Raw genomic sequence first — 25,930 nt, 5'->3', positions numbered from 1 at the left:
GGAATTGACCAAGAGTCGTCCTTTCCCTGTAATCAACGAACGCGTGGGAACGAGAAGATAAATCTCGGGTCTCGTCTTTGGGTCTTGCCGGATAAGTCACATCGGCATGACGATTGAGCCGGTAGATCGATACGGTAGCCGACAAGTCTTGGATGGAGCCATGTGCATCAATGATCAGTGACGTTGTGAATAGTCTGTAAGCTGATATAAGCTCCCTGACACCGTTACTTGAGTACCTTGTCTCTTGCTCCATACCCCAGACTCCTTGCATACAAGTACACATACCGTAATCAAAGGATCAACAGCTAGCTATCTTGGACCCCATCTCTGGACTGCTTCAAGCTTCTAGTCTACGAGCGCAATGGCCGAACGCATCTCTGACCCTACCGGGCTGCGAAGCAGTACGGGCTATATGCCAGTGAGTAGCTGTACCCAGGATTGTGCATGCAAACTACCAACACGCGATAGATTGAACAATATGGGTTGATAGGAAACATGCACACAAGTGCTCTAGTGGTATGTAATCTCGACTTCTGGTTCCAATTCAATTGACTGACTTGACAAGGCAATCGATGGTGGAATCGATATGATGTGCTGGTATGCATACGACGGTCCATTTGTAACGCGAATGGTGATCAATTGACATTTAACCCAGGCCCGACTTTGATTCGCCATCTGTTTTCTGTCGCATGCTGGACAAGGACAAGGGCGGTCATTTCAACATCGGTCCTCCTTCTGGTCTCAAGATCACGACCAAGCAACAATATCTGCCAAGCAACAACATTCTCCAAACCAGATATCTGCACGACGATGGCGTCTTGACACTTACGGATTTCTTCCCTCGTCCACTCAGAATGGACAAACTCGGCCCTTCGGTCGGACGTGGCGCTTCTACTGATCCTCGCACCGGTCTCAAGAAGTGGCTGGTCCGAAGAGTTGAGTGTATCAGAGGTGCCACGGATGTCAACGTGGAGGTCTTCCCCGCTTTCAACTATGCCCAGGACTCACACACCACTGAGATCGTCAAGGCCGAAGACGAGGCACAGCGGGTTGTACACTTCCGCTCTGAGAAGTTGTCCTTGGAACTTGTGGCTACCATCGATTGTGGTGATGATGCTCCTTGCCCAGAGCTTTCATTCTCTAAGAAACACGTTGAAGGCTGTTCTTTGGGCGAGGGCGTGACTGCGACAATCAATCTCAAAGAAGGTCAATCCATTTCTTTTGTGCTGAGAGATCTTGAAGAGAAAAACAAGGAGTCAATCTCTACCGCACTTCTTGACCAGATCCAACAGGACACCTCCACTTACTGGTTCAATTGGATATCTAAATCGAAGTACAAGGGACGTTGGAGAGAAGTCGTCAGCAGAAGCTTGATGATCTTGAAGATGCTCACATATGAGCCCACCGGAGCCATTGTTGCGGCACCCACCTTCTCTTTGCCCGAGGACTTTGGTGGTGGTAGAAACTGGGATTACAGGTATGTTCGCAACGTCTGATGACCAGTGTCGATACTAATTTAGTCATCAGGTTCTCTTGGGTCAGAGATTCATCTTTCACAATCTATATCCTCTTACGTATGGGCTTCACCGAAGAAGCAGAAGCCTACATGAACTTCCTTAGCGACCGCCTAATCGACTCTCGCAAACCCGACGGAGGACTTCCAATCATGTTCTCCATCCGTGGCAGCACTGACCTTCCCGAGATCGAACTCTCACACCTCTCCGGCTACCAAGACAGCAAACCCGTCCGCATCGGCAACGGCGCAGCTTTCCATAAACAACTAGACATTTACGGAGAAATGATGGACAGTATCTACTTGTACAACAAATACGGCAAGCCAGTGAGTTACGACCTCTGGGTTGCGGTGAGAAAACTTACGGATTACGTTTGTGGAATCTGGCAAGAGACAGATATGTCGATTTGGGAAGTCAGATCTGCGCCAATGAACTACACATACTCAAAGATGATGTTGTGGGTAGCAATTGATCGCGCACTGAGATTAGCTGATAAACGCTGTTTCCCTTGTCCAAACAGGATGAAGTGGCTGGAGACCCGCGACCAGATCTACGACGATGTCATGGAAAAAGGATACAACCACGACATGAAGTGCTTCATTCAAAGCTACGAAAGCAACGATGTCTTGGATTCTGCAGTCTTGATCGCACCATTGGTATTCTTCATCGCACCCAATGATCCTCGCTTCACCTCTACACTCGAGCAGATCCTTCTCGCGCCAGAGAAAGGCGGTCTTACCTCCACAGGCCTGGTCTACCGCTACAACACTCTGAAATCTGACGATGGTGTCGGAGGTCGTGAAGGCGCATTCTCCATGTGCACTTTCTGGCTAGTGGAAGCACTTACCCGTGCCGGAGCCTACGACAAAAAGTACCTCATCAAGGCCATCAACATTTTCGAAAACATGTTGAGTTTCTCGAATCATTTGAACATGTTCTCGGAAGAGATTGCTAGGAGTGGAGAGCAGCTTGGAAATACTCCTCAGGCTTTCTCGCATTTGGCGTTGGTTAGTGCTGCGTTCAATCTTGATCGCGTGACTGGTGGCAGTGGTGGTATGTAAACTGTCATATAATGCAGGGTATGAGCAATCATGAAAAACTTTCTATATCTGAACATCGAGAGAATCTCTCACAGTAATGATGCAGCGCCTCGAGATTGAGTAGAAAAGGGTAGTTCGAATTCATATTTTATACAAGTGTGGTGAAACAGCCAGCCATAGAACGCCGTCAGAGTATCTTACGCTAACCATGCCGAGGGAAATGTGTTGTTTTGTGAACAAGAGAGAAGATGAAAGCATTCAGATCGAAAGAACATTTATGTTTACTTGTTCTGAGATCTGTCGTGGCCAAGGGCGTTGACATTAAGACCAAGGCCTTGAGTATCGAGGTAGACCTTGTTGTTGCTCTTCTCGAGGATGGAAGCGACGTTTCTGGCGTTCTCGAACTCACGCAGCTCAATGTAACTGCGGCTCTTCTTGATAGCATCACCAATCAGCTCGGCGGAGCGGGCTTCACCCTGGGCGCGGACAATCATGGCCTGCTTCTCCTGGCGGGCCTTGTCGACAACGAAGGCGGCACGCTGGGCTTCTTGTTGAGCGACCTGCTTGGCTTCGACTGCGGCGGTGAATTCGGGCGAGAAGGCAAGGTGCTGGAGATACGTGTCAGTAAAGAAAAGTTCAAGATCTGACGGAATGGTGTCGTACTGTTAATGAGACATCGTCGAGCATAATGTTGAATCTGGCAGCGCGCTTCACGAGGTGGTCGCGCACGAGTCTCGAAACATTCTCTCTCTGTGTGATCAACTGGGAGGCGTTGAACTGGGCAACAACACTCTTGAGGACCTCGTTGACGATACTGGGAAGAACGCGCTCGTCGTAGTCGGTTCCGAGAGTACGGTAGATCTGAGGAAGGGCATCGACGCGGGGTCTTGACAGAACACGGCAGGTAATGTTGACCATCTGCAAATCCTTGGTACCAGTGAGGGAGGCGACGTTGCGAGGCTTTGCGCGGACATCGTAGACGATGGGAGTTTCCACCCAAGGGATCTTGATGTGAGTTCCTTCGGGGTAGATGTCGGGCTTGACACCACCAATACGGCTGTACTTGACGGCGCGGCAACCACCATCGACGTTGAAGAGGGCGTTGTTGAAGAGGTAGACACCGCCCAGACCGAGGGCGATGACGGCGATACCACCAAGAGCGCCCTTGGGGTTGGGTGTAGGGCCTCCGGCTCCGAATCTGTACATTTGCCTCGTCTCAGCTGTCTGCTTCTTCGATCTTGGATCACGTTGTTGTGGGAAAAGAGGTGTGTGCGCACCTTTTGCCTTGTCTCTGGGCTTGTTCCAAGCTCTTCTGCAGGTTCTTCCACATATCCCGAGGGTCCGACATGGTTGCGACGATTAAGGCGAGCTGGGTGGTGATTGAAGGTGCAAGCGCGATTCTAGTAGCTTGAAGGTCGAAGGCGTCGATGATGATTTCAGCACGGGCCCCATCTCTCCACGTTTTTATGCATGAGCTTGTGCTACTCGTTTATGCAAGTCACCATCACACACCGTTACATGTCAAATATTGGCATTCCGAGCCTCACGCATCCTCATCTAGATTGCTACTTCCAAGCGGTATATACTCGCGTGACATGCACTGACTGTTGCAAGCATCGTCAGCACTCTACGCTCGGTGTTGGTGCCGTCGTTGTCAAGACAGCCGAAATCTTCTCGGCGTCTTCGGCTGCAGCATCATCAAGTAAACAATAGCCAGCCTACTCTTCGTGAATCCCTGCCACCTATTTTAAACTTCTGTTACGATAAAAATCCATGAGACCCCTCAAAGGATAACTGCTTAGCCAGTTTGTCCTACTTGTCCCTATTACACGACTTGTTCGACTCGCCGCCTGACTCAGCCACCTTCTGACGACAGCAAACGTTTGCTGCAAAGTGCCTGCCTAAATCGCTAACACGATTGATATCTTGTCAACTCTACCTGTTCCATAGTTTGCAACTTACATCTGCAGAGCATCCCTTGCAGCCATGGCATCTGCAGTCGAGGCTCGCTCTCTGGCTATTTTGACAACCCTTGCCTCCGACCCTCCGCTCTACCCACGAAATCCAACGCAGCTTCCACACGCCCCCTTGACCTTGTATATCGTGAGAGTTCCTGGCAGCAAAGGCATGAAATCTTCCAATATGTCTGAGGATTAGTGTTAATCGGGATATAGATGTCTTTTTGACCCCACTCAAACCACGGGAGAAGGTCGTTAGTGCCGAAGATGTCCAGAGCTCCTTATACTTTTTGCATATCGATATCCCAGAAGACGACCTTGTTGAACTCCCAGAAGAGATCCCGGTGCTGGACACCCCTGCTCTTTCAACAATTACCCGCAAACCACTACCGACACCTCCGACTTCTCCAGCAGATGGATCTCCGAGACAGAGGAGTGCTGTGTTCGACACCAAGCAGCAGCTTGGAGTACCTCAGCGCAAGCCAGTTCGTCAGAGTCTAGATCTACCAGACATTCCACCACGACCACCCATGAGAAGTCCTTTGAGTCAGCAGGGCCAGTTTACTACTAATGAGCTCCCTGATGGAAGACCATCTTTCTCCAGGCGGCCGCTCAGCAATCAGTTCCTAGATCCAAGAGTTGTTTCGGGTCGGCCTTCTGTAAATTCCCGAAGCTCTTACGCTACAGATGAAGTCAGCCGATCTTCCTATGATGGCCCTTCGATCCCGGAAGAGGATGAACGATGTGTATCGCTGACCCTTATTCGTCGAGATCCGTCATCAGGCTTCCAGTGGAACGTCGCAAAGATTCGTGATCCGCCGGTACATGACGTGTCTTCCGTTCTGGGCGGCGATGGCTCCATCAAAACCAAGAAAACAGCAGCTCCCCTGTTTATCGAAATTTACAATCCTGGATACTCCAAGTTCGTGCAGTTTGACCAGACCAGACCAGATTCTCGAGGTAGTGCTGATATGGCTTCCCTCTCACCAAATCTCTCTTCGGACCATGATAGCACATTCCGCCGACGGTTGTACATGGACGGATTGAGATTCGGCGACCACTCGGATGGCCATCGCAAAACTCCTTCCTGGTGTGGTGAGCAGCAGAATCAACGTCCATCAGCACAATTGAATCGACAAAGTCTGCAAGCTGTACCGAAAGCGCTGGCTGATAGGAGAAGCAAAGGTTACACTTTTCGAAGCCCATGGGGCGGAAAATGCGAGTTCTCAACAGGCGCCACTGGCAGATCATTGAAGGTATGTTTGACATACCGTCTCTGGTATAGTATGGTGTGCTAACGTTCAGCAGTGCAAACATGTCCTCGATAACCCATCAAGCGCAATGACGGAAGTTAGTGAGCTGCGCTTCAACCTTCCAACCGGTAGTACTACCAAGAGTAGTCCATCATCCACTGATGCTGGAGCAAAGAGGTCTTCATTCATCTCGAGACCATCCCTTCACAGGCATTCAACCTCGGATGAGCTTACCAATGGTCCCCTCTCTCCTGGTATGAACAAATTCTTGGACGAGTATGGCAATATCGATCTTTCCTTGGGACAGGAACGTGCCGGAGGTGGTTTCAAAGGGAAGCAGGCAAAGCTTGGAAAGCTCATCATTGAGGATGAAGGTGTTAAGATGTTGGATCTGATAGTGGCAGCCAACATGGCTCTCTGGTGGAGGGCCTACGAACGGAAGCACTGAGCGCGAGCACTGAGCGCGCTGCGCTAGAGGCTATACACGACCGCAATGCTTGGAAGATGGTCCACACAAATCTATAGGCACTGCACGATAATGAAGAAAAGGCTCTTCTTGTTTACCCTCCCTCAACGCCAGTAACAACAACTCACGCGTCATCTACGCGCGGACCTTGGCCCAGCATGGACACATCATGGAAGATTGTTTACAAGCAACGCAGAGAAAGACGTGCCTCGAGCTCAACCATCAGTGCTCGCACAGGCTCAACACCTTCTCCCTCTCGCTCGCTCAGACTTCTCGACGACATGAGACACATCCTTGCCCCTGAGCCTGACTATGGCGGAAACATAGCACAACTCGAGATGTCTATGGACAAAATATGGGAGTTTATAAACCAGATCAACGATGAGGGTCCCGATGAGTTTCTCAAGACGAATCATCTCAAGATCGTCATCGACTCAACAGACTTTGGTGACTGGGAAGACGATAGCTGGTAAGACACGATGTAACGCTTTGCATATATCAGATCTCACTGACCGCCTCCTTTTCAGGTGTCTCTTCTTGGCTACCTTCAAGCCCCTTTCTCAGAAAGTCGCCCACCTGAGTATTCACATCAAGGGCAACATCCTCTTCACTCGCCACAATTATGTCAAGCCTGAGATCCACATCAACGAAGAGGTACTTGCTGTCAAAGGCAAGGGCAAGGGTCTCGAACATGACTTGGGACCTTACAACGCCGCCCCCGTCTCCAACGACAACAAGGCAGACCCTTTGAAGAAGCCCAAGTTCACTCGCTCGAGCATGAACTCTACTGCCAACGCCGACTGGCTGCCTTCCTCACTCAACACCCCTGCCGCCGAAACAGCCAAGAAAGGTTCTTCCTACATCACCAAGAAGGTGCCCTCCCACCTCATCAATCTTCACATCTACGAGAGAGCCATTATTCCAGCCCTGATCGACCTCTTCAAGGACCGCCCTTCACCACTCGCCTTCATCACCATCCAAGGCCCCATGGAACTATCTCTACGCCGCCACATCATCAGTTCCATCAATCCTTCGTTCATGTCCTCCATGATCCTACTCAACGAAGCCGGCTACTCCATCAACGACGAACCTCAAGTCAGTCAAGTCCAGGCCTGGGAAGCCAGTGGCCCCGAACTTGTGTTCTTGAAGAAGGGCATCCAGGATCCCGATGACTTTGGCCAGTGGAACAAGAAAAGCATAGAGGATGTCAATATGCATGCTTTGGGAGAATGGATCGTGCCTTCGGGTAAGGGTGCTAGAGGTGTTTGGGGCTGGAGAGTTGGTGGCCCTAGAGTCAAGGTTTGGAGAGGTCCTGTTGGTGGTTGGAATGGTCGAGATGGTATCTGAGAGACTCGGAGCTTCGTGTCTGCACTCCAGCTCAAGAGGTTATGAGAGACGACTAAGCATGATGATAGCGCAGGGATCAACGGACGAAGGAGAAGGATAAAGCACGAGCGGTTGTAAAATAACGAACAAGGACAAGGCATCGATCAGACAAACGAGAAAAGGGCAATCAAAAAGGCGTGTAGAGAATACCCGATCCAAACAAAAAACTGCACCTCTTTTCCTCTTATGATTCCGGGTTTTCCAAGCTACTACATCTGCCTTGTCATGATCTCGGCAACTGCAGTCTTTCCCCCTGCGTGTAATCGCGACATAATAAGGGTGTGTAGAACAAAAAAAAAAATGAGTAACATTTGTGTGGACTTTTGTCCTTTTTCTATGGCAGAGTATAGCTCCGCTCTCTTTCCTTCTTTTTCATCCATCACACACATGGAGTTATGCTGTCATGCTAAACAAGACAAGGCCTGTGGGCTTACATGCCGTTGCCCGAGCGGTTCGCAGATCGTCCCACATCCAGTCGGAAGCGCATCTAGTAAACCTTCTTCTTCTCGTCGACACTGAATTGACCAGGACCCATGTTGACCAAGAGGAGAAGACCACCAACGATCGAGAGGATTTGGAAGAAATCGTACTTAGCGAAGTCCTTGTGGGGGTGATTGTGGTGGAGCTGTGAGCAGAATATTAGCCAGAAGAATTGGGAGAATAGAAGCCAAGAAAAACTTACAGTCCAGAAGTTGTTGACAAGCAAGTTGAAAACACTGAGGATAACAACAAGCATAACAGCACTCCACTTGGCCTTGAAACCAACAACAACCATGACACAAGCAACAGCACCGAGCAAGATAACAATAACTCTTCCAAAGCTCCACTCGCCAGCGAAGACGAAGCCAACAAAGAGGAAGATGAGCAAAACACGTCCGGCAAGCTGGAAGTACATCTTGCGGTCCTTTTCGTCAAGAGTAGGCAAACCGGCAGGAGCGAAACGCTTGCGCACCCAGCTGTCAGACAGAACCATCAGGAGACCTCCCATGACCGACAGGTTACGCAGGAAGAAGTTGAGGTCGAAGATGAGGCCGTAGCCGAGGGCTTGGGTGATGACGACGCCGAAGAGGCCGGCGACTGCGTATTCGCTTTGCTTGCGGACAATGATCATGAAGGACGAGACGGTCATTGCGATGACGTTGGCGATGAGGAACAGGTGGGTGATGCCGGAGGGGACTGGTTGTAGCGTGTTAGTTGGGACTCTTGTGTCCAAGGCATACAAGAGACGTACTGTGTCTGTAGTCGTGCAAGTAGGTGAGCTGGTCGCTCCATTGGGTGATGATGCGCAGGGCATCCTCGAGGAAAGTGACGACGATGAGGAAACGGCCAATGGCAGGAATGTAGCTATGAGATTGTCAGTCGCTGGAGCAGGTACGAGAAGCAGCCAAGACCACTCACGGTTTGACGGGATGTGACAAGGTGTCGAGCCAGTCTTCAATCTTGCTGGTCTGTTCGCGAATGGCATCCAGCGGACTGGGATCATTGGTGGCGTCTGGTCGTCCGGGGTTTCCAAAAGAGGGCTGCGAGCCCAGGTGGTATCCTGCCGTCCCTCTGATTTGAGCCATGGTGGTCGTGGAAAAATGGTATAAGGGGAAGAAGAGAGAGATCGGAAAGAGTCTCCTCGGTTGGACGAAAGGTCTAGTAGAGAGGGCCAGAGACGAGACGTGGGGAAGAATAGACCACTTGTCAGCAAATCGAAGCTTGTCGCAGCTCATCCGCTAACTCCTGGTCCCCTTTTTTGCATATCGTCTTTGTTTGATTGTCCCGCCGTTAAGGGCCGACAATAAATACCTCCTGCATTGTACCTGTATACCTGTCCATTCTCTCTTTCATCACCACAACACTTCTTCCAGACCACCCTCGTCGACGCTGTAACTCGCTCTCTCTACCGTGACGCATGCTGTCCGCAGTCCTCGGCACGTTCACAATTCCATCAAGCTTTGCGACTATGCTCCACAATGCCATCATCGAAACAAGCACGTTTGTTAAATATAGATTGTAGAATGAAAGCATTTGATTTTGGTTACATCAAAGTACAAGACTGAACTGCAGGAGCACGAAGGACCCTGTGAACGCCTGTTCTCAAACCAGTCGCATCTCTTTGTCTCCCGTATGTTTTTGCGGCCTTGTGAGAAGTAATCGATTGTAAGCAAAGAATGAAACAACCCCTCGAGATGCCCTATGGGAATACCCTTGCTTGGAAAACAACAACATGAAATAATTTGGCGATTCTGCCTTGACCCTTTGATTCTCGCGTCTCTGTCGAGAAGAGTCTGTATTAGAACAAAGAGACTTTGATAGCACTCGTTCGTTCTTGTGCGCCTACAAGAAACAGCGCCGTAACGTAGCCAGACTTTTGCAGCCCAAGGTAAATCAAGCAACCCACTGGGAGTCGTCAGGGTGGCTACCTGCGTCGTAACCAGAGTCGTAAAGAGATGAGAATCCGTTGGTCGAGGCAACTGCAGCCTTGGGGGCAGGTGCGCTGACCTTGGGCAAGGGAGCGGGCTTCTCAATGGGAGCGTTGACCACCGAGCCAGCATCACTGGTGTTTGAGTCCTCAGAGCCGACGATGGGAGCCTTCTTTTTCTGCTGCTTCTTGCCCTTGGGCACAGTGTTCCATCCCGAGTCGTCTTGGCTGATCTGCTTGGCGAGTCTCAGCTGGTCTTCCTCAAAGGCTCCGTTGTTGGTACTCTGCTCGAAAGTGTCGAGAAGGGGAGCGCTCTCGCCAGTGACGGCCACAGCGGGAGCTTGAGTGACGCGGTTGGCAACATCAGCAGCCCATGCGCTGCTGGTGGGAGGCTTGGAAACAGGAATGCCGTTCTTTGCAGGCTCTCCACGGGCTTCACGGGCAGTACGGCGTTGGTTCTCGAGCAGAACCTGGCGTTCCTTCTCATCGGCCTCTCTTTGAAGCTTGCGTTCCTCGACCTTCTTGCGGTTCTGTCTCTGCTTCTTCGTCTCTTGCTCTTGAGCTTGGGTTTGGCGAGGCTGGTTAGCCTTGGTAGGCTTGTCAGATCCAGTGAGGCGGAGGACAGAGGGGCCAGCAGTGGCAGGCTCGAGCATGTCTGAAACATCGCCAGCGGCCAAAGTGGGAGACATGGAAGGGGTGAAGTCGTCATCAGCATCGGCAGCATTGGAAGAGGCAGAGGAGAAGGTCTTGGAGGACTGCTTCACTGTTCTGTTGCGCGAGTCGGTGCGAGCAGGAGGGGCAAGGCTGGTACCCTTCTTGAGGCTGGCGAGTTGTTGAGCCCAGGCCTTGTTATCTTCCTCTTGAGCGATATCATCGTCGAGCTCCTGGCGCTTGGGTGCGGGAGCAGGTGTGAGAGCGGGAGCAGGTGTGGTGGTCTGCTTCTTGCCAGCCTTGCGCTTCTTGGAGCCATCCGAAACCTTGGCGGCGGTGCTATCATCACCGCTCTGGACGCTCAACTCGGGGAGAGTAACGCCAGTAGCTTTGGTGGCTTCGGACTTTGGCTTTGGCTTGGTCGAGTCTCGTCGGCGGGCAGCTTTGGGTTGAGGAGCGACAAAGTCCGAGACTGAGGCGGAGCGAGTTCTGTTGGCGACGGGCTTGCCGTGCTGGAAGTAATAGTAGTAGACGGCGGCAGCACCGATGAGGGCGACTGCCCACGACTGCCAGGGCTCCATTTTGAGAGATCGCTACCGCACGACAGGTCAGTAAAGCGGCGAGACGAAGGAAGTCGACAAGAGCTCTCACTCAATTGAGGTGTGCTGAGGTTCAAGACTTCAGACGGAATTGACGAAGAAGAGGGCTGGGTTGTGAAATGGAGGACACGGGACAGGATGCAAGGAAGAAGACTCAATGTGGTGTGGAGGCGCAAGGACGAGCGATTCCAATACTGGAGGTGGTAGGTACGTCAGCCAGCTCAACGCCGGCACACGAGAACAAACAACACGTTTACAACAAGCTGGAACATCCAAACACAACTACGCTTACTTAGAGTACATCCTTCGACTGAATGCTACGTATGACCTCTTTATGACCGACACAGAGATCAAATTACCCCAAATCTGGCCCAACAGAGCGCATTAACGACTGTCACATGAGGTATATACATGCTCAATGAACCGCCAACTTTTGCCAAGAGCTCGAGCTTCCAGCCGCAGCAGCGGGTTCGGACTTGGTTAACAGGCGAGGGCAACGATTCACTGCTACAATAGATGGAAATAGGGGTCCAACCGCTTGACTCGTAGACTCTGAGCACGAGGAAATTGTCTCGTAAAGAGTTGCCTCGCGTCGATAGTATTATTGAGCGCCGAGATTGAAACTCATCTACTTTCGAAACAGCCACTATTCGGGTATCCAAATGCCAACGCCACCCCTATCGTCACTCTGCACTCCATCCCCAGCATCCAGCACTCTGAGTGTCTTCTGGAAATATGCATCAACTACTCTGAGGGCTGGCCAAACCCAATGTCCCTTTCGACCTTGTCGCTCCGTCAGATCATCTTCGTCGACAGGATATACCAATAGTCTGTAGTCGACCTGAACGCGGCTCATCGGGGTCAAGCTCACAGCTCGGTGCTTTGATCCGCTAAAAGCAAACAGCTCGTTCGCTTCCATAGTCAAGTTGAACGTCAAGAAGTGCATCGATGGGTTCTCCAAGGTGTATGAGACAGTGGTGGGTTCGTCTTCTGTGTTGGGAGGAACGCTGGCTGTACACAGTACCCTAGGCTCGGCAGAAGGTATTGTCATGCTGGGCACTGCAAGCATAGTGGTTGTTGTATCGTCATCACTGGCATCTTGTCTGCGCCAAGTGACTGCTAAGGACAGTTCCAATGCAGAAGGGCGTCGATCCTCCAGCGTCAACTTGCGCACTGCCAAGATGTGAGGAACGTCAATCATATCCTTCATAGCCATGATGCGTGAGAGCTTTCGTGGTTCGGAAGAGTCCTCGACTTCGCACACCGCGTTGCTGGTGACTCTATTGACAACAAGCTGTGTCGCCTCAACGAGTAAAGGCTCAGTAGAAAAGGATACCACACGGCTGGTCAAGCACCATCTCTGCGATATGCCTCGCGCTGGTTTGGACTGTTCATTGTCATCTTCGGAAATGTCCGGTAGGCTGAAATAGTCTGGATATGCTCCTGTGTGCAAGCGCGGTCCAAAGTCGTAGTTCGCCTCGAAGGGGCTGACGAAGGGTATGACTGACTCCAACGTCTTTGTGACAGGTGTTTCCGGATCTGAGGCCAAACGGTAATTGACTTCCAATTTGAGAGTATATTCTGAAAGTTGCAGCGGAGCCTTGAATTCGAGCAGATGAGACTTTGATTCACCGGCCTTTATCTTGCCAATCTGGAGGCTGGTCAAGTCCGTGTCGTTGGCTCTGTCGTTGTCGTTGTCCCTCCAAGCAAGTTTAAGTGCAACTTCTGTATTGTCTTTTCCTTCAGCGCGTATAGAGGCGTTAACCTCCTCTACTTCCTCGTTGAGGATCTGAATGTCGAGGGCCACCTTTTCGCCCGTAAAGTATTGTTCTTTGAGATTTGTGATCCGTAGCTGCACCTTCGGTGGCTTCGGCAACACTTGGATGGTGTTTGGCTCTGCCCGAGGGATCTGCTTTCTCAGAAGCTTGTCTTCTGAATGCAACCACCAGTTCGAAGAACTTATATCTGCCGGACGACTGAGAACATGCTCGAGTGTGGCCCCGGATGCTTTGAGGATCAGAGAAGCACCAGTAGCGCCGAACGAATCCGAATCGCGAAGCGGAATTGTCAGGTTGAAGACACGAATTTGACCAGGCTTGAATGTCAGATTCGCATTTGTCAACAAACCTTTTGCCATAGGATGTGCTGGATCATGTTCTTCTTCGACTTTCAATTCTGTTGTGAGGGATTGACTAGCATCGTCGGAGTGGTTGATCACCAAGCTTTTGATATTGGTATTGAAATGAACCCGAAGTTCTGTCAAGGTCAAACTATTCTTTTGTGCTGAAGCATTGTGGACAACTGCAACTTGACAAGCAGCAGTATCTCCTACGAAGCCTGCGCCTGAAAAGAACGAGAATGTGACAGTGACTTGACGATAAACATTAGCTCATTGCAACGTGCTCATGAGACGCAGACTTACCTGGACAGAGTCTTGACTGGGTGTCCAGAAGGATGTGCATGCGCTCGTCGTTACTACCAGTTTTTGACAAGCATTGCGATATGTCGATTGATTTCTGAGATTCGAGAGCTGCCGCGAGTCAGTGAAATTAGTTGCAACAGCTGGAGAACACATACGCTGATATGTGAGCTCCCAGGCACTTTCGGCCTGAAGCTTGATGTTGCCCGTCTTTTCTGCAGACTCGTAGATCAACTCTAGAACTTCGACTGCCAGATCGAACCACTTCTCGCGTCTCCAGATCATGTTGTCCCATACTGGCTGCAGAGTTTTAAGCACTTCATCATAACGCTCGGCCCTGTAGAATTCGCGCGCGAGGTCGATCTTGACCTGATGAACTGCCCTCATCTGACCTCTGTCGGACATGATGCTTTCTACCCTTTCAGTCTGGCTTTGCAGGTCCAGTAAGTAGTCGTATGTACTGTGTCCAGATAAGGGTGCCTCCTCGTGAGGCTGGGGAACCATGTAAGTATCGTATGTTCTAGTTCGGCTCGCGAGCTGCGCTGGAGTCGTTTCACCCGGAAGCGTCCTGTCCTCCTGCGGAATGGCCTCTGCTTTCCTTTTGCGCGCTACAAGATGTTTGCAGGCCAATCTCCACCAGTATCCTGGATGATGGAGCAGATGAAATGGCATCATGCGTTCCATGGTTGAATACAATTTTTCTGCTGGCGCATATATAGTAAGTGGGGCAGTCTGTTCTTCAGGGTCGGACAGATCCACGGATTTGAAGACAGGTAAATCGGCCATTTCGATAAGTTGCGCCATCATCTTGGCCCAGCGTGCTTCCCATGCTTCCCAGCTGTAGCTGTTGTCAGTACCCTTGCCACGACGATCAATCAAATCTCGCATGCGCTCTTTGTAGTTGAACCAGGATTCGGCAGTGCCGGAGGTCATGCCCCTCCATATTTGGCAGCGCAAAACACGGAAAGCAATAATATCACAGAGTAATCGGGCTTCTTGCCAACGAGCTGACCAACTTGGCGTGTGTTCGAGACTTCCTTCAGGACCGAACAATTCTTCCAGGGCAGACTCATAATGCCTCTGAGCTACATCCATTTCTTGTCGGAACTCTGCAAAGACAGCCAGCTTGAAGTCATAGCGTACATTCCAGCCATTGGTAGTCAAGACCTGCGATGTACCACGACTTGCTGCAGCGGTGATTGGTGGAGGGGCAGCGCGACCTCGTTTCCTTCTCGAATGCTTTGTCAAGTCTCTGTAGTAATCAATACAGACAGGCTGTAATGCTCTCAAGACACTCGATACGAAGGTCGGCAGGTCGGTCTGAGAGTCGGAAACATCATAGTGGAAGCACGAAATCTTTGGATCGAGGGAGGTTGCTCTCCTGATGTTGGCGAGGCGTTCCTCAAAGTCGAGAGGAGAGATCGCAGCATCATCTGAGACAAGGACGACAGCATATCTCGTCTTGAAGCCTGATTTTGCGATTGCGTTTCTCGTGTCGTTGATGTGGGTTTTCAGGGCGGTATCAGTGTTCGGATCCGAATGCAACGTCTGGAAGGAGAGGTAGACGGCAGGAATGCGCGATTGGTGCTTTGCCAGCCATAGAGGAGTCATAAGACCATCGGGAAAGACTGGAGAAGAAGGAGAGAGCGGAGATAAAGGCGAGTGCAGATCATGGCTAGTGGATGAAGAAGGATTGGGACTCCCTGGAGGAGTTTGTGAGGGCACTATGGGCGGAGGAGCGGCCTTTCTGGGTGGAAACACGAAGGACTGCAACGATTTAGCATTATAGACATGAAGACATGCAGGTTACCAGCGGCATACCTACCCTCCCAACGCTCGACAATTTGAAACCTATCAAGCCAGACCTCTCAGCCAAGGCCTGGTCGCTCCACGACAGAGAAGCACCATGAGTTCGTAAGAATTCGTCCAAGATAGAGTCGGCATGAGGACCAGACAGCGGAGGAGAGTTGTCGGTGATTTTCAGGCCACCACCTTGAAGAGGGCTTGAGGACGACGTTGTCGAAGCATCGGTAGACGAGTCGGAAGTTGGAAGACCAGCTAGGGCGATGAAGGGCAGATTGTGGGCGACATAGTCTTCGGGATAGGCCTCCATGACTGGGCGATCACGGCATGGCAGCAGTGTTTATGTACAAGCTGAATTGTTGCTAGACTATCGGTAGCTGCCCCGTGCAAATGACGCGTTTTGATGAAGCTGGGGGAGTGGAGAGTTTGAGGCTGCGAGTCAATCCAACAGGCCCGTCTCAATTTCTGCCTATTCTTTACAACTCATCTCCTCTACCAACACACCTTCTCACCTCTGTCAGCATGGCGGCACAACAGACCATCATCGCAGAGACAATACGCGGCATGAAGCTGGCCATGCGCCGCCGCGACAACGACTCCGACTCAGACACGTCCATCACCCAACCCACAAATCGCGGCAACAAGCTCAAGCGCAATGCTCGCCATGTGCGCGAAGGTCGCCTCGACACTACCCATGGTCGCAGTTACAAGAAGCGCATCGACTATGCTGGCTACGACCGCTACATTCTCAACGAGAATCCTCTTCGCTTCGACGACGACGGCGACCTAATAGACGACGACGAATACGAGCCCGACGAAGAAGACACCTCAGAACAAACTGGTAATCCATGGGCAGACACCAAGCTCGAAGAGCTACTAGCTCCCTTGACTTCGGCCGCCGATCTCGCCCACCACCCCTCTCTGTCCATCCCCTTCCTCTCGAGGCCAATTAGCGAAATGGCAGAAAACGCTCGCCAAGCTATGCATCGCGAAAAAGAGACTCTGTGGCATATCAAGCAGTTGTTACTGAGGTTGCGCGGCGACGACCATTGGATTCCTGTTGGCAAGCTCGAATCAGAACACGACATCATGCTCCTAGATCCCTCGGCCGCTCCTGTCGAAGACAGCCTGTCCACTACAATGCCGCCAGAGACTTCTGCCATTGACCACTACAAGCCCGAAAACACCACACAGTCACAACCAGAGCCGCCGCAGCAAAACGGCACCCAGACAGATGGTGCTGACCAACAACAAAATCCATCGGATACTCTACCATCCCCCGATGCCTCGCCCGACGGCACCAACCAACATGCCATGACGACTAGACGTCAAGCCCGTACATCTCCGACCCCCGACCCCAACTTCCCTTCTTCGTCTCCTGCTCCCTCGTCGATACCATCGATACACGGCTTCTTCCATGTTCCAGACTCCGCACTACCAGATCGAGACTACGGTCTTCCTGCCAACGAAGCAGATGATACACGCCGACTGTTATTACTCTACTGCCAGAAACAAGAGCAAGTGGTTCGCGAATCGGAACAAATGCTTGAGGGTTTACTCAAAGCAGATCGCATGAGGAGAGACGTCTGGCGCTGGTGCAAGACAGAAGGTCACTTGGGCGAGATGAGCGACGGCGAAGATTGGTACGACATGGAAGAATGGAATCTCAGCGCACCATTACAAAAAGGCAAAGAAGAGGAAGAGGTAGAAGATGAAGGCAGAGTAAAAGGTAGACGAAGACGCGGTGCACAGCACTAGCTCTGTCTTGTCTCAATTAATACAACAGAGACTAAATTTCTACAACTTTGGCTTCCCTGTCTTTTCGGGGTGTGCCTTGCTTGCTCCCCGGTCGTTCTCTGTTGGTTCGGTGTCGCTGGTCTCGGCTCTCAAGCTCACAGGGTCTCCTAGCTGGGTGGGATTCTGCTTTGCTAGGTCTTTGAGTGACTTGTGTCCATCGCCTGACTTGTTGGGGCGGTCCTTCTCAGTAGGCTCTGTGTTCGATGTCTCGGCCTTTAGAGATACTGGGTCGCCAAGTTGACTGGGGTTGTCCTTGGCTGTGTCCTTGAGTGATTTCTGGATACACTCGAATTAGCTGATGCTTTCGCTGAATCCAACGTATTAACTTACATGACCCATGATGATATTGAGTAGGATTTGGATCGTGTGTTTCAATGCTATCAGTATATGAATCGACAAAAGATACGATAGAGCTATCAAGGGGTATTGCCAGGGCCTAAATACCAATCAGATGCTGCTCTCGAAAGAGTCGATGATGACGATGGCATCCCCGCGTCATCCCCATACTTTCACATGTCCTCGGCAACAGCACGGATTTTGAACCAATTTGTGCAGATCCACCGGAATTAACTATCGACCTTCTTCAAATTTGAACAAGTTGATATCGACCTTGCTCATCTCTTTCCAGCTTTGCTTCCATTCTTTTTGATGCCATTTCCATTGCTGACAATGACCGGATCTTGTCTTCGTGAGTGGTGGAGTCGGTCTTCCACGTATGTGTCGAGCAGAAGAGAAAGGCCAATAATGAGGTTTTCCAGAGGACTGTATCGTGTCTTCTGCTCTGGATAATCGTCAGAAATAACAAGACTCCAGCTGCAAACACGAGTACAGCTGGCAGGCTCAACCACACCCAACGGACATGGATAAAGGTGATTGACTGCCATGCCGTACCCACAGCTTGCATTCCATCTTGTGTTCGCAAAGCATTGGTCATGAAAGCCGCCAGATTGCTTGACATCGCAGCTGTGTCCGTATAATCCAACGATGAGGTCGCCAATGTGAGTCGAGTATAGAAATCAGCTCCTTGATATCCTGCTTTGAGGATCAATCTCACTGCGTACTTGAGGAAGTATTCTTTGCCTTGGCTGATGGTGAAGGTGTTGTTTAATCCAGCAGGGTAGTCTCCAATTGTTGTACATACACTCTGTGTATCGTCGAAAGTGCCGTTTGTTTGATCCCATGTTCCTGCAAGTTGCAGGGGATATTGTTTAGTTGCGCCGAGATTGAGGTCGGTTCCCTTGGAAGTGGCATTGTCGAATGTCCATGCACACCAACTCAATTCGCACGTCGTAAGTTTTGCTGTCCAGTTAGTACTTTCGGCGACTACCAAGGTTGAGAAGTTGTAGAAGCTTGGTGTGGCATCGAATACACCATCCACTGTGGTAGTGTTGATCAGCGGCATGGGTCCTCCTGGCTGTACTGTTCCTCCCAGTGTTCCAAACCCAGAAACCTCATACGAACAATCCAGGTACTTTGAGTCTCCTTCGCAAGATCCTGTACTGTTTTTCGTCACATCCACACACTGCGAGCAGATCCCCAGAGTCGCCGAAGAAGGCCAAGTGCAATTTGCAGTGCTACACTCGAATGCTGGCGCAGCGTCTCCCTTGAAGATTGCCGCTAGCAACAATTCTTGCAACCCGCTCATCATGGTATAATCCAAATACCAAGAGTTTTGTGAGCTCAAGTGTTGGGTAACCGGAAACTGTGCCATTGATCCCTCAACCACAACACTCTTGTTCACAAAGCCCAAGACTTGCTGTCCAAAGACTTCCATAAAGACTGCTGCAACAACAATAGCACCTCCAAACCACGCACCGAAAGAGACACGTCGTAGTCGGAAGATGAGTTTGATAGCTCCCAGAGGTCCTTTACTGGCTTCGTCGAAGGTCTTGAGATCATACAGAGATCGTGCATGCAGGGAATGTTGGAAGTGATGCCATTTCAGCTGTCCAAGACAACAAGCTGTGGCATAAATCAAAGCAGCCTTGGTGACAACGATGAGAATAGATACAACAGCATTCAAGGAGATGGACAAGTGCCAGCTTGCCAGTGGTTTGTTGTTGAGAAGACCTAGAACGATGGTTACGAAACAGAGACTTGCTGTTGCAAAGACGAGGCAAACAAGTTCGATCCACCAATTTTTGAGAACTTGTCTCCATGTTTGGACGGTCTTAAATCGTTCTGAGTCTTCAATCTTAGGGCTTACAAGTGGAGGAGATGGCGGTCTTGGTGATTGGTTATGCTCGGATGAATCTCTACTCGAACATGGGGCATAGCTTGTATTGGCAGATGACCAATATTTCCAGTTTTGTCGATGCTCGGGGCTGATATTGTCTAAGGGAATTGAGTCTCGTGTTGTAGACTGCACAAGTGATGATATTGGAGGCGAGGTTGACATGCTGCAATGTTTTCTTGTGGAGGCTTGTTCTCGAAGAAACCTGGTCACCGAAAGCTTCTATTGTCTGTGGCAATCAGTGAACATATATATGAACACTTCTTCTTCTTTTCTGGCAGGCTTGACGTGCTTGCGTGACAGCACATGTTTCAATGGCCCAGTCCGTCGGAAAGATACTGTTGACTGTAATACAGTAGAGTCACACGAGGCTTTCACGCACCACAGAGCATGCAACAAACACATGCTAGTATCCGCTTGTAACCATACTCTTGAACTCACTCATCGAGATCGACAACGGTAAAGATTTGGAATTAGGAAAATCCTCTTACTCGAGTGCCGAGCTCGAACTTCTTTTCTTGATGCCCTTTTTGTCCAACCTGACAGTACCATGCGCTGATGCCATCGGACTAGCGTCAAATGGTTTTCTTCTTCGTACAACTTGGTAGCCACGATCCAATTCTACCTCAACTGCACATCTTACTTTTAGTGCATCCACTGCAGGCCATACCATCTTTTCTCCTCTCGAGATCCAGTACTCTACACTCTGCCTGGTAGGGTTCTCGAGCAATCTAAAGAAGTCTGTGAATTTTACCTCAGGGACAAGAGTCAAAGAGGTACCGGGGATGTTCTCGTCCAGCAAGAAGCGACGAATTTGTGCAGGCAGATAACCTAGAGAATCCAGTTGATGCAATCGATGCTGGACTTCCATGACCATGACCTTCATCAGACTATTTGTAAGAGATGATCTGCCCTTATAACCAGGTTTGGGACTGTGCAGATCACTACGAAGGAAAGGTGCAATGTAAGGACGAGCTTGAGAGACGATGAAGTGGTTCGCGTTGAAGAGTTCGGCTATGCGCGTGAGAGGAGAGTCACGCTCTGAGGCGTAGCCCGAGGGCGTTGTAGGGCGTGGATTAATTGGATGGGTGGATGCCCAGGGAACGATATTGCCTGACTCGTCTTTGCATTTCATGGTCAACGGCGAATAGAGAACATCAGAGGCATTGGACGCTAGCGCTGCGGACCAGATGAGCTATGTCAGTGGTTAGCGTGTCGTTTACCACACATGAAGTTGAGACCACATACCACATTCGGGGCTGTGAGATAGTTGAGTAGGTTGGGCATGCCATTGCCCATTGGGGCCACAGTGATGTTCAATACACGCTTGGTCCGCTGATACGCTTCCATAAAGGTCAGATCTCCAACATTGGCACGAACACATTCTTCTAGCACCCGAGAGTCCAGGAGATAGCCTTCAGTAATAAAGCGCTTGGCGCGTCTAAACCATGTCGAAATCCAGCCGTGCTGTACAAAGCCACTGTCACTGTTCTTGGCCATTTGATCCGAACGGGTAGCGAAGGCAGTAAGGTCAATACCCTCACCACTCAGGAACTTGAGTAATTCATCTTCATTGTGCACGCCAACAAGGGCGGCCATGAGAGCACCAGTCGCCGTTCCAGAAATGATGCGTGGTAACAGACCTCGTAGATGTAGAGCCTTCACCACACCGATGTGGCAGAGTCCAAAGATCGATCCTCCCTGTAGCACGAGGACACTACGACCTAAAGCCTGGCGGGTATCATGAAGGAGATCGAGCTTGGCCTGGTTGGTCAGACTCGTATCATACATGGGCGATGTTGGATATGCCGTGACATATTCGACGGCGAGCGCGACTTGAGTAATGTAGTCTTCGATCAAGAGTTTAGTGCCAGCATAAGCTCGATTGTATAGACGAGGTGCCGTAATGTTCCCAAGGTTGCGGACCAGCCCGGAACGCAGAAGATTTACCAGACCAAGGATATCATCATCTTCTCGAGCTTCTAGGATGTATTGCAGTCTTGAATGAATTAGGCGATAGTCATAGTGTTTTGAAGAAGGATTCTGTCGCCTGGATTACAGATGTTAAGTCATTGTTCTTGACGGTCACGCGAGGAAACTTCGAACCAGAGGTCGTTGCCAAAGAGCTCGTCCAATGCGAAAGCTGCAGCCTCCCACTCTTCATAGTATCGGGCAGAGTTCAAACATTCTAGTTGAATGTCTTTCTGGCTTGGACGAGTCCACCACGCCCATAAGCGCTGTGGAAGATCAGTTGAGAACATGACAACAGATAGATCAAATCTATGTACGAACCATGTGCCAGAAGAAGGCCACATCGCAAAAGAGTCTTATCAATGCTTTAAGGAAAGCTGCAACGCTGCTGCTCCTGCTTCGAGTAGCCATCAGCTGTCGTTGAATGCAGCATCTCTTCCCAACGTTAGGTTGTGTCGAGTGGAGGAGGCGGTTTGGTGCCGCTTTCACATGCGAAGTCGGTGCACGGACGGATGACCTTCTCTGATCGTCCTGCTCTTTCTGTAGCAACTTCCTTCTTCACAAACACATCTTCATAAAATCTGCTAGATGTTCGTGTAGGCACAGAGTCACCATGTCTTGTTGGTCAGCAAGACATGAACTCGATATTGTAAGTCAGAACTTCCACCGACGTCAATGGACGCCGACCTGCCTTTCTGTTCCATTCCTCTCTAGTCGATCCTGAATCCCTAGCGCGTCTATGGTGTGAAAACTGCTATTGCATTCCAGAACACGTACAAGTCCCAGCGCGTATGTACGAATCACCTCTGCAATTGACAAGCCCATTGGCCGATCTCAAGACACGAAACTCGTTAAGACACGTCCCTCATACACATTCTCTTGGTGCGTGTCAGATTGAGCTGGAAGCTCGACAATGAGGCTGGTGCATTCTACGCTATCCATCCTCCTCTGCAATTGTTCCCCTATTGAACAGAATCTATAAGATGCTCTCTTGTCTTCTGTTCTGATTTCTGTTTTCTAGCAACTTTTGATACTCCCTACGCACTAGCACACATGGCATTCTCATCAACAGCAAGGCTTTTCTTACTGGCACAGCTACCGTTCTTGGTAGATTGCCACCTCAAACTCAGCAGCCCAGTCCCATATTCCAAGGACACAATCCAACTTGGTCCTCTGAGGAACGTCGCTCCCGGATCAGAACAGTCAGACTTTCCTTGTCAGTCGCAACGAGATGGCGGCGCCGATCCATGGATCGTCGACCAAGAGAACGAGCTTGTCGCAGGAGAACCTCAAACCATGACATTTGACGGATCAGCATCCCATGGTGGAGGTACCTGCCAGCTCAGCGTGACTCTGGACAGACAACCTACTGCCAACAGCACTTTCAAGACAATCGCTAGCTGGATTGGAGGCTGTCCAATCGACGATTCTGACGGAGGCACTCATCCTTAGAACTACACAATTCCGTCCGAAGTGCCCAATGGCAAAGCCACTCTAGCATGGAGCTGGGTGTCCAAGTTGTCTGGTCAGCCAGAATACTACATGAACTGCGCACCAATCACCGTCTCTGGTGGCTCTGATGACACAAAGGAGTTCGACCAACTCGAAGACTTATTCAGAGTCAATCTGCCCAGTTCAGAATGTGGCAGTCAACTCAGCAGCGATCTCGAAATCCCCAATCCTGGCAGGTATGTCACTACCATCGACACACGAGCCCTTGCACCACCTACAGGAAGTGGCTGCGCTGCCTTGGGTCAAGTATCAGCCACTGAAACCGCCACTGCTGCACCATCAAGCTCAAGCGCAGAGAGCACTACAATCACCTCTGCCCTCCCGACTCACACGCCCGAGCCCTCAGCAGTCAACACAACTGCTGCTGCTGCTGCTGCTGCTTCTTCAACAGCAGCTTCAGCATCAATCTCTTCTTCCCCTCCAAGCATGCCCAGCACCGCCCCAGCTCCCTACAGCAACAACACATCCTGCAGCACAAACGGCGCCCTCGTCTGTAACGGATCCAGCCAATTCGGCCTCTGCAACTTCGGTCAAGTCGTCTGGCAACCAGTAGCTCCCGGTACAGCTTGCGAAGATGGACAAATTATCGGCGACAGCAACCCCAATTCTCCTGCCTGCAGTCCAGATGGCTCGCTCGTCTGCAACGGCACAGATGAATTCGGCCTCTGCAACTTTGGCCATGTGGTGTTTCAGCCTGTTGCCCCTGGTACAACATGTAGTGACGGACAGATCATGAGGAAGAGACATTTGGGCATTCATAGACGTAGAAGTATGAATCATGGTCATCACGGTAGATTGTGAGGTGGTCAATTGAAAAAGGAGGAATTTGGCGTTTCGGGCATAACAAGGCGTTTTTGGGTCATGTATACATCGGTCGAGCAAATTGAAAGACATTGAGTGCAATGCATTGAACAAGTCTACGAGTGTAGTCGATCCTGATAAGGGCTGTCTCAACTTTATGCAGCGAGACTATCAAAGACCTGTCTCGGATTATTGTAACGAAGGAGACAGAGTCTCATGCTCAACACATGGCCCAGCAAGAGACCCATGATTACAGTATGGTACATCACTGGTCCTGAGACTGGAAGAGCTTCCGATGGATCAGTGTCTTGTCTTGAATACTTGCTGTCTGCTCCACTGCGCCAGACCCAACACCAGCAGGTAAGACCAGGGTTCGGTCTACAGCATGAAACACAAGTCAGATGAAATCACAGATTGTATATAATTTGAGGATGTCTGCTGCAAAGCTAAAAGGATACATCTACTTCCTATCAACGTTTTGTGCGATGACTCTATCACATTTGACAGCCCTCTTTGGAGGCGTTGTGCTTTCTGAAACCATGAGACTCTTCAATCACTATGGCTACCACAACGACTTGTTCAAACCCCTAGAAAATCGTGTGAAACTGATTACCGGTATCCTCATGAGCTTCTTCGCGAGTAGATTCTGGGAAGATTCATCTTCAATACTCGCTTCTATCGCATCTTCTGTCGCCTTTGCCGCTTGTGGAGTATTGCTCGATGTATTGTTTCGTTCGACTCAGAGGTCGCCCGTCTCGCAACCAGAACAACGCAACGCCTGCTTCAGAACCGCCAATGCTGCCGAGTGTCGTGAGATTGTCAAAAGCGGCACTGGTCCTACAGCTCCGAGAAATACTCTTTCAGCACTGGAAGCTCGAGCTCGTCCCAACCAGCGCTTGAAGCTGGCTTTCGGTATTGACAGCTGCTTCACCTCATCGGACGAGAGATCATGCAAGAGCTTCAGAGCTTATGTTGAGAAGCTGCTCTATGTTGATGAGAAGGAATGGGTCAACTTCGCCGCTACTGCTCGTGATACTGCAAAGGAAGCTCTTGAGGGTGGCAATGAAGATACGGCAAGCTTGTTTGGTGTGGTTCAACTCTTGACACTCAAGACCATGCTGAGAGTGCTCTGGCCCGACCGCGATCTGAAGCAAAGCACGAATGAGCAGATCGCCACGCTTGCTCATGAAGTGAACATGCAGTGGCTTCGTTCCGAGGAACGTAACTCGAACGACGATCCATCTTGTCTTTTCGATGAGCAAACATCACTCAAGGACGCCATTAAAGCTGTCTTTCCGGACTGGAACGAAGATGACAGTAACGAAAACCCATGCAACTTCATCCTTCCAGGCTACGAGACCATGTGGCGCGTAGTCCTTCGCTGCTTTGTCGAGATCAAAGCTCGCAATCACCACCATGCCATGCTCTGGAACTATGCATTGTGGAAGTTTCTTCGACAGCCAACGAAGCAAGCACTTGAGAGACCTCTGGTCGAAGTGCAGAATCGTCTGGCAGCTATCCACATTGCGCAAGAAGCACTTCGTCTGTATCCGCCTACTAGACGCATCTACCGCGAGCATCGCAGTGCTGATGGTCAGAAAACCACTGTTTCTGCGGATATTGAAGCAATGCAACGTGATCCAAGCATCTGGCAACACCAGCCAAATATCTTCAACCCTGAACGGTGGATCAGCATCGAAGATGGTTATGCTAAAGGCTACATGCCTTTTGGTGCCAGCCCCTTCGACTGCCCTGCAAAGAGATGGAAGAACGTCCCCATGCCGTTTGGTCTGTCTATGATTGCTTTGCTTGTGGCTGCGCTGCTTGAGACAACTGACAGGTGGGAGGTTCAAGGTGACTTCCCGGACAAGGATTGGCCGCTCGATACTGATCGTGAGGCATACGGAGCAGCAGTCTTACGAAGAAGAGGACTCTAAGGGCTAGGAGAGCGAGCGAGGAACTGAATGGTACCTCTGGTAGTGATTCTGAAGTCAGGTAAATGGATATCGCAATCTCAGTCGGCAGGTACAGCGTGCCCAATTAGGTTCTGAGAGCTTTAATGTGGTCATTTTATGATTGTCGCAATCACTATACAAGCACTTCATGCTTGGAAGTGTTGC

General features: G+C 50.5%; 13 protein-coding genes across 13 annotated transcripts; 6 read left to right on the top strand and 7 right to left on the bottom strand.

Annotated features, from left to right (window-relative positions):
- Window positions 1-495: 495 nt before the first annotated feature.
- Window positions 496-2,575, top strand: M437DRAFT_36857 (family 15 glycoside hydrolase; the record flags this gene model as incomplete). Its single annotated transcript, XM_041019524.1, has 4 exons — window positions 496-516; window positions 566-597; window positions 656-1,477; window positions 1,528-2,575. 4 exons carry the CDS (start codon window positions 496-498, stop codon window positions 2,573-2,575), a joined length of 1,923 nt encoding a protein of 640 aa, XP_040884981.1.
- A 260-nt stretch (window positions 2,576-2,835) lies between these two features.
- M437DRAFT_71730 (uncharacterized protein) lies at window positions 2,836-3,902 on the bottom strand (the record flags this gene model as incomplete). Its single annotated transcript, XM_041025725.1, has 3 exons — window positions 2,836-3,162; window positions 3,218-3,791; window positions 3,832-3,902. 3 exons carry the CDS (start codon window positions 3,900-3,902, stop codon window positions 2,836-2,838), a joined length of 972 nt encoding a protein of 323 aa, XP_040884980.1.
- A 638-nt stretch (window positions 3,903-4,540) lies between these two features.
- M437DRAFT_38159 (uncharacterized protein) lies at window positions 4,541-6,213 on the top strand (the record flags this gene model as incomplete). Its single annotated transcript, XM_041019784.1, is given in 4 exon segments — window positions 4,541-4,698; window positions 4,712-5,150; window positions 5,247-5,768; window positions 5,821-6,213. The coding sequence occupies 4 exon segments, from the start codon at window positions 4,541-4,543 to the stop codon at window positions 6,211-6,213; spliced, it is 1,512 nt and encodes a 503-aa protein (XP_040884979.1).
- Window positions 6,214-6,389: 176 nt separating this feature from the next.
- M437DRAFT_37094 (uncharacterized protein) lies at window positions 6,390-7,578 on the top strand (the record flags this gene model as incomplete). The annotated part of the gene is made up of 2 exons (XM_041019567.1): window positions 6,390-6,700; window positions 6,759-7,578. The coding sequence occupies 2 exons, from the start codon at window positions 6,390-6,392 to the stop codon at window positions 7,576-7,578; spliced, it is 1,131 nt and encodes a 376-aa protein (XP_040884978.1).
- A 526-nt stretch (window positions 7,579-8,104) lies between these two features.
- Window positions 8,105-9,182, bottom strand: M437DRAFT_37508 (SURF4-domain-containing protein; the record flags this gene model as incomplete). Its single annotated transcript, XM_041019644.1, has 4 exons — window positions 8,105-8,242; window positions 8,300-8,793; window positions 8,849-8,961; window positions 9,016-9,182. The coding sequence occupies 4 exons, from the start codon at window positions 9,180-9,182 to the stop codon at window positions 8,105-8,107; spliced, it is 912 nt and encodes a 303-aa protein (XP_040884977.1).
- Window positions 9,183-10,021: 839 nt separating this feature from the next.
- M437DRAFT_38391 (uncharacterized protein) lies at window positions 10,022-11,256 on the bottom strand (the record flags this gene model as incomplete). The annotated part of the gene is made up of 2 exons (XM_041019827.1): window positions 10,022-10,099; window positions 10,186-11,256. The coding sequence occupies 2 exons, from the start codon at window positions 11,254-11,256 to the stop codon at window positions 10,022-10,024; spliced, it is 1,149 nt and encodes a 382-aa protein (XP_040884976.1).
- Window positions 11,257-11,920: 664 nt separating this feature from the next.
- M437DRAFT_38486 (uncharacterized protein) lies at window positions 11,921-15,806 on the bottom strand (the record flags this gene model as incomplete). The annotated part of the gene is made up of 4 exons (XM_041019845.1): window positions 11,921-13,644; window positions 13,697-13,804; window positions 13,846-15,460; window positions 15,519-15,806. The coding sequence occupies 4 exons, from the start codon at window positions 15,804-15,806 to the stop codon at window positions 11,921-11,923; spliced, it is 3,735 nt and encodes a 1,244-aa protein (XP_040884975.1).
- A 212-nt stretch (window positions 15,807-16,018) lies between these two features.
- On the top strand, window positions 16,019-17,254 carry M437DRAFT_38072 (uncharacterized protein; the record flags this gene model as incomplete). The annotated part of the gene is made up of 1 exon (XM_041019766.1): window positions 16,019-17,254. One exon carries the CDS (start codon window positions 16,019-16,021, stop codon window positions 17,252-17,254), a length of 1,236 nt encoding a protein of 411 aa, XP_040884974.1.
- Window positions 17,255-17,293: 39 nt separating this feature from the next.
- On the bottom strand, window positions 17,294-17,632 carry M437DRAFT_71723 (uncharacterized protein; the record flags this gene model as incomplete). The annotated part of the gene is made up of 2 exons (XM_041025724.1): window positions 17,294-17,569; window positions 17,624-17,632. The coding sequence occupies 2 exons, from the start codon at window positions 17,630-17,632 to the stop codon at window positions 17,294-17,296; spliced, it is 285 nt and encodes a 94-aa protein (XP_040884973.1).
- Window positions 17,633-17,876: 244 nt separating this feature from the next.
- M437DRAFT_36938 (uncharacterized protein) lies at window positions 17,877-19,691 on the bottom strand (the record flags this gene model as incomplete). Its single annotated transcript, XM_041019537.1, has 1 exon — window positions 17,877-19,691. The coding sequence occupies one exon, from the start codon at window positions 19,689-19,691 to the stop codon at window positions 17,877-17,879; it is 1,815 nt and encodes a 604-aa protein (XP_040884972.1).
- Window positions 19,692-20,013: 322 nt separating this feature from the next.
- M437DRAFT_37991 (uncharacterized protein) lies at window positions 20,014-21,908 on the bottom strand (the record flags this gene model as incomplete). Its single annotated transcript, XM_041019752.1, has 4 exons — window positions 20,014-20,721; window positions 20,775-21,569; window positions 21,626-21,763; window positions 21,819-21,908. The coding sequence occupies 4 exons, from the start codon at window positions 21,906-21,908 to the stop codon at window positions 20,014-20,016; spliced, it is 1,731 nt and encodes a 576-aa protein (XP_040884971.1).
- Window positions 21,909-22,550: 642 nt separating this feature from the next.
- On the top strand, window positions 22,551-23,810 carry M437DRAFT_71720 (uncharacterized protein; the record flags this gene model as incomplete). The annotated part of the gene is made up of 2 exons (XM_041025723.1): window positions 22,551-22,911; window positions 22,972-23,810. 2 exons carry the CDS (start codon window positions 22,551-22,553, stop codon window positions 23,808-23,810), a joined length of 1,200 nt encoding a protein of 399 aa, XP_040884970.1.
- Window positions 23,811-24,658: 848 nt separating this feature from the next.
- Window positions 24,659-25,624, top strand: M437DRAFT_16013 (uncharacterized protein; the record flags this gene model as incomplete). Its single annotated transcript, XM_041018841.1, has 1 exon — window positions 24,659-25,624. A coding segment is annotated over one exon (966 nt), but the record flags the coding sequence as incomplete, so codon positions are not given.
- Window positions 25,625-25,930: the final 306 nt, after the last annotated feature.

Source organism: Aureobasidium melanogenum (genome assembly GCF_000721775.1).
Source record: "Aureobasidium melanogenum CBS 110374 unplaced genomic scaffold scaffold_1, whole genome shotgun sequence".
Taxonomy (NCBI): domain Eukaryota; kingdom Fungi; phylum Ascomycota; class Dothideomycetes; order Dothideales; family Saccotheciaceae; genus Aureobasidium; species Aureobasidium melanogenum.
The sequence above is the reverse complement of the archived record's forward strand: the minus strand, read 5'-3'. Positions and strand labels throughout refer to the sequence as shown.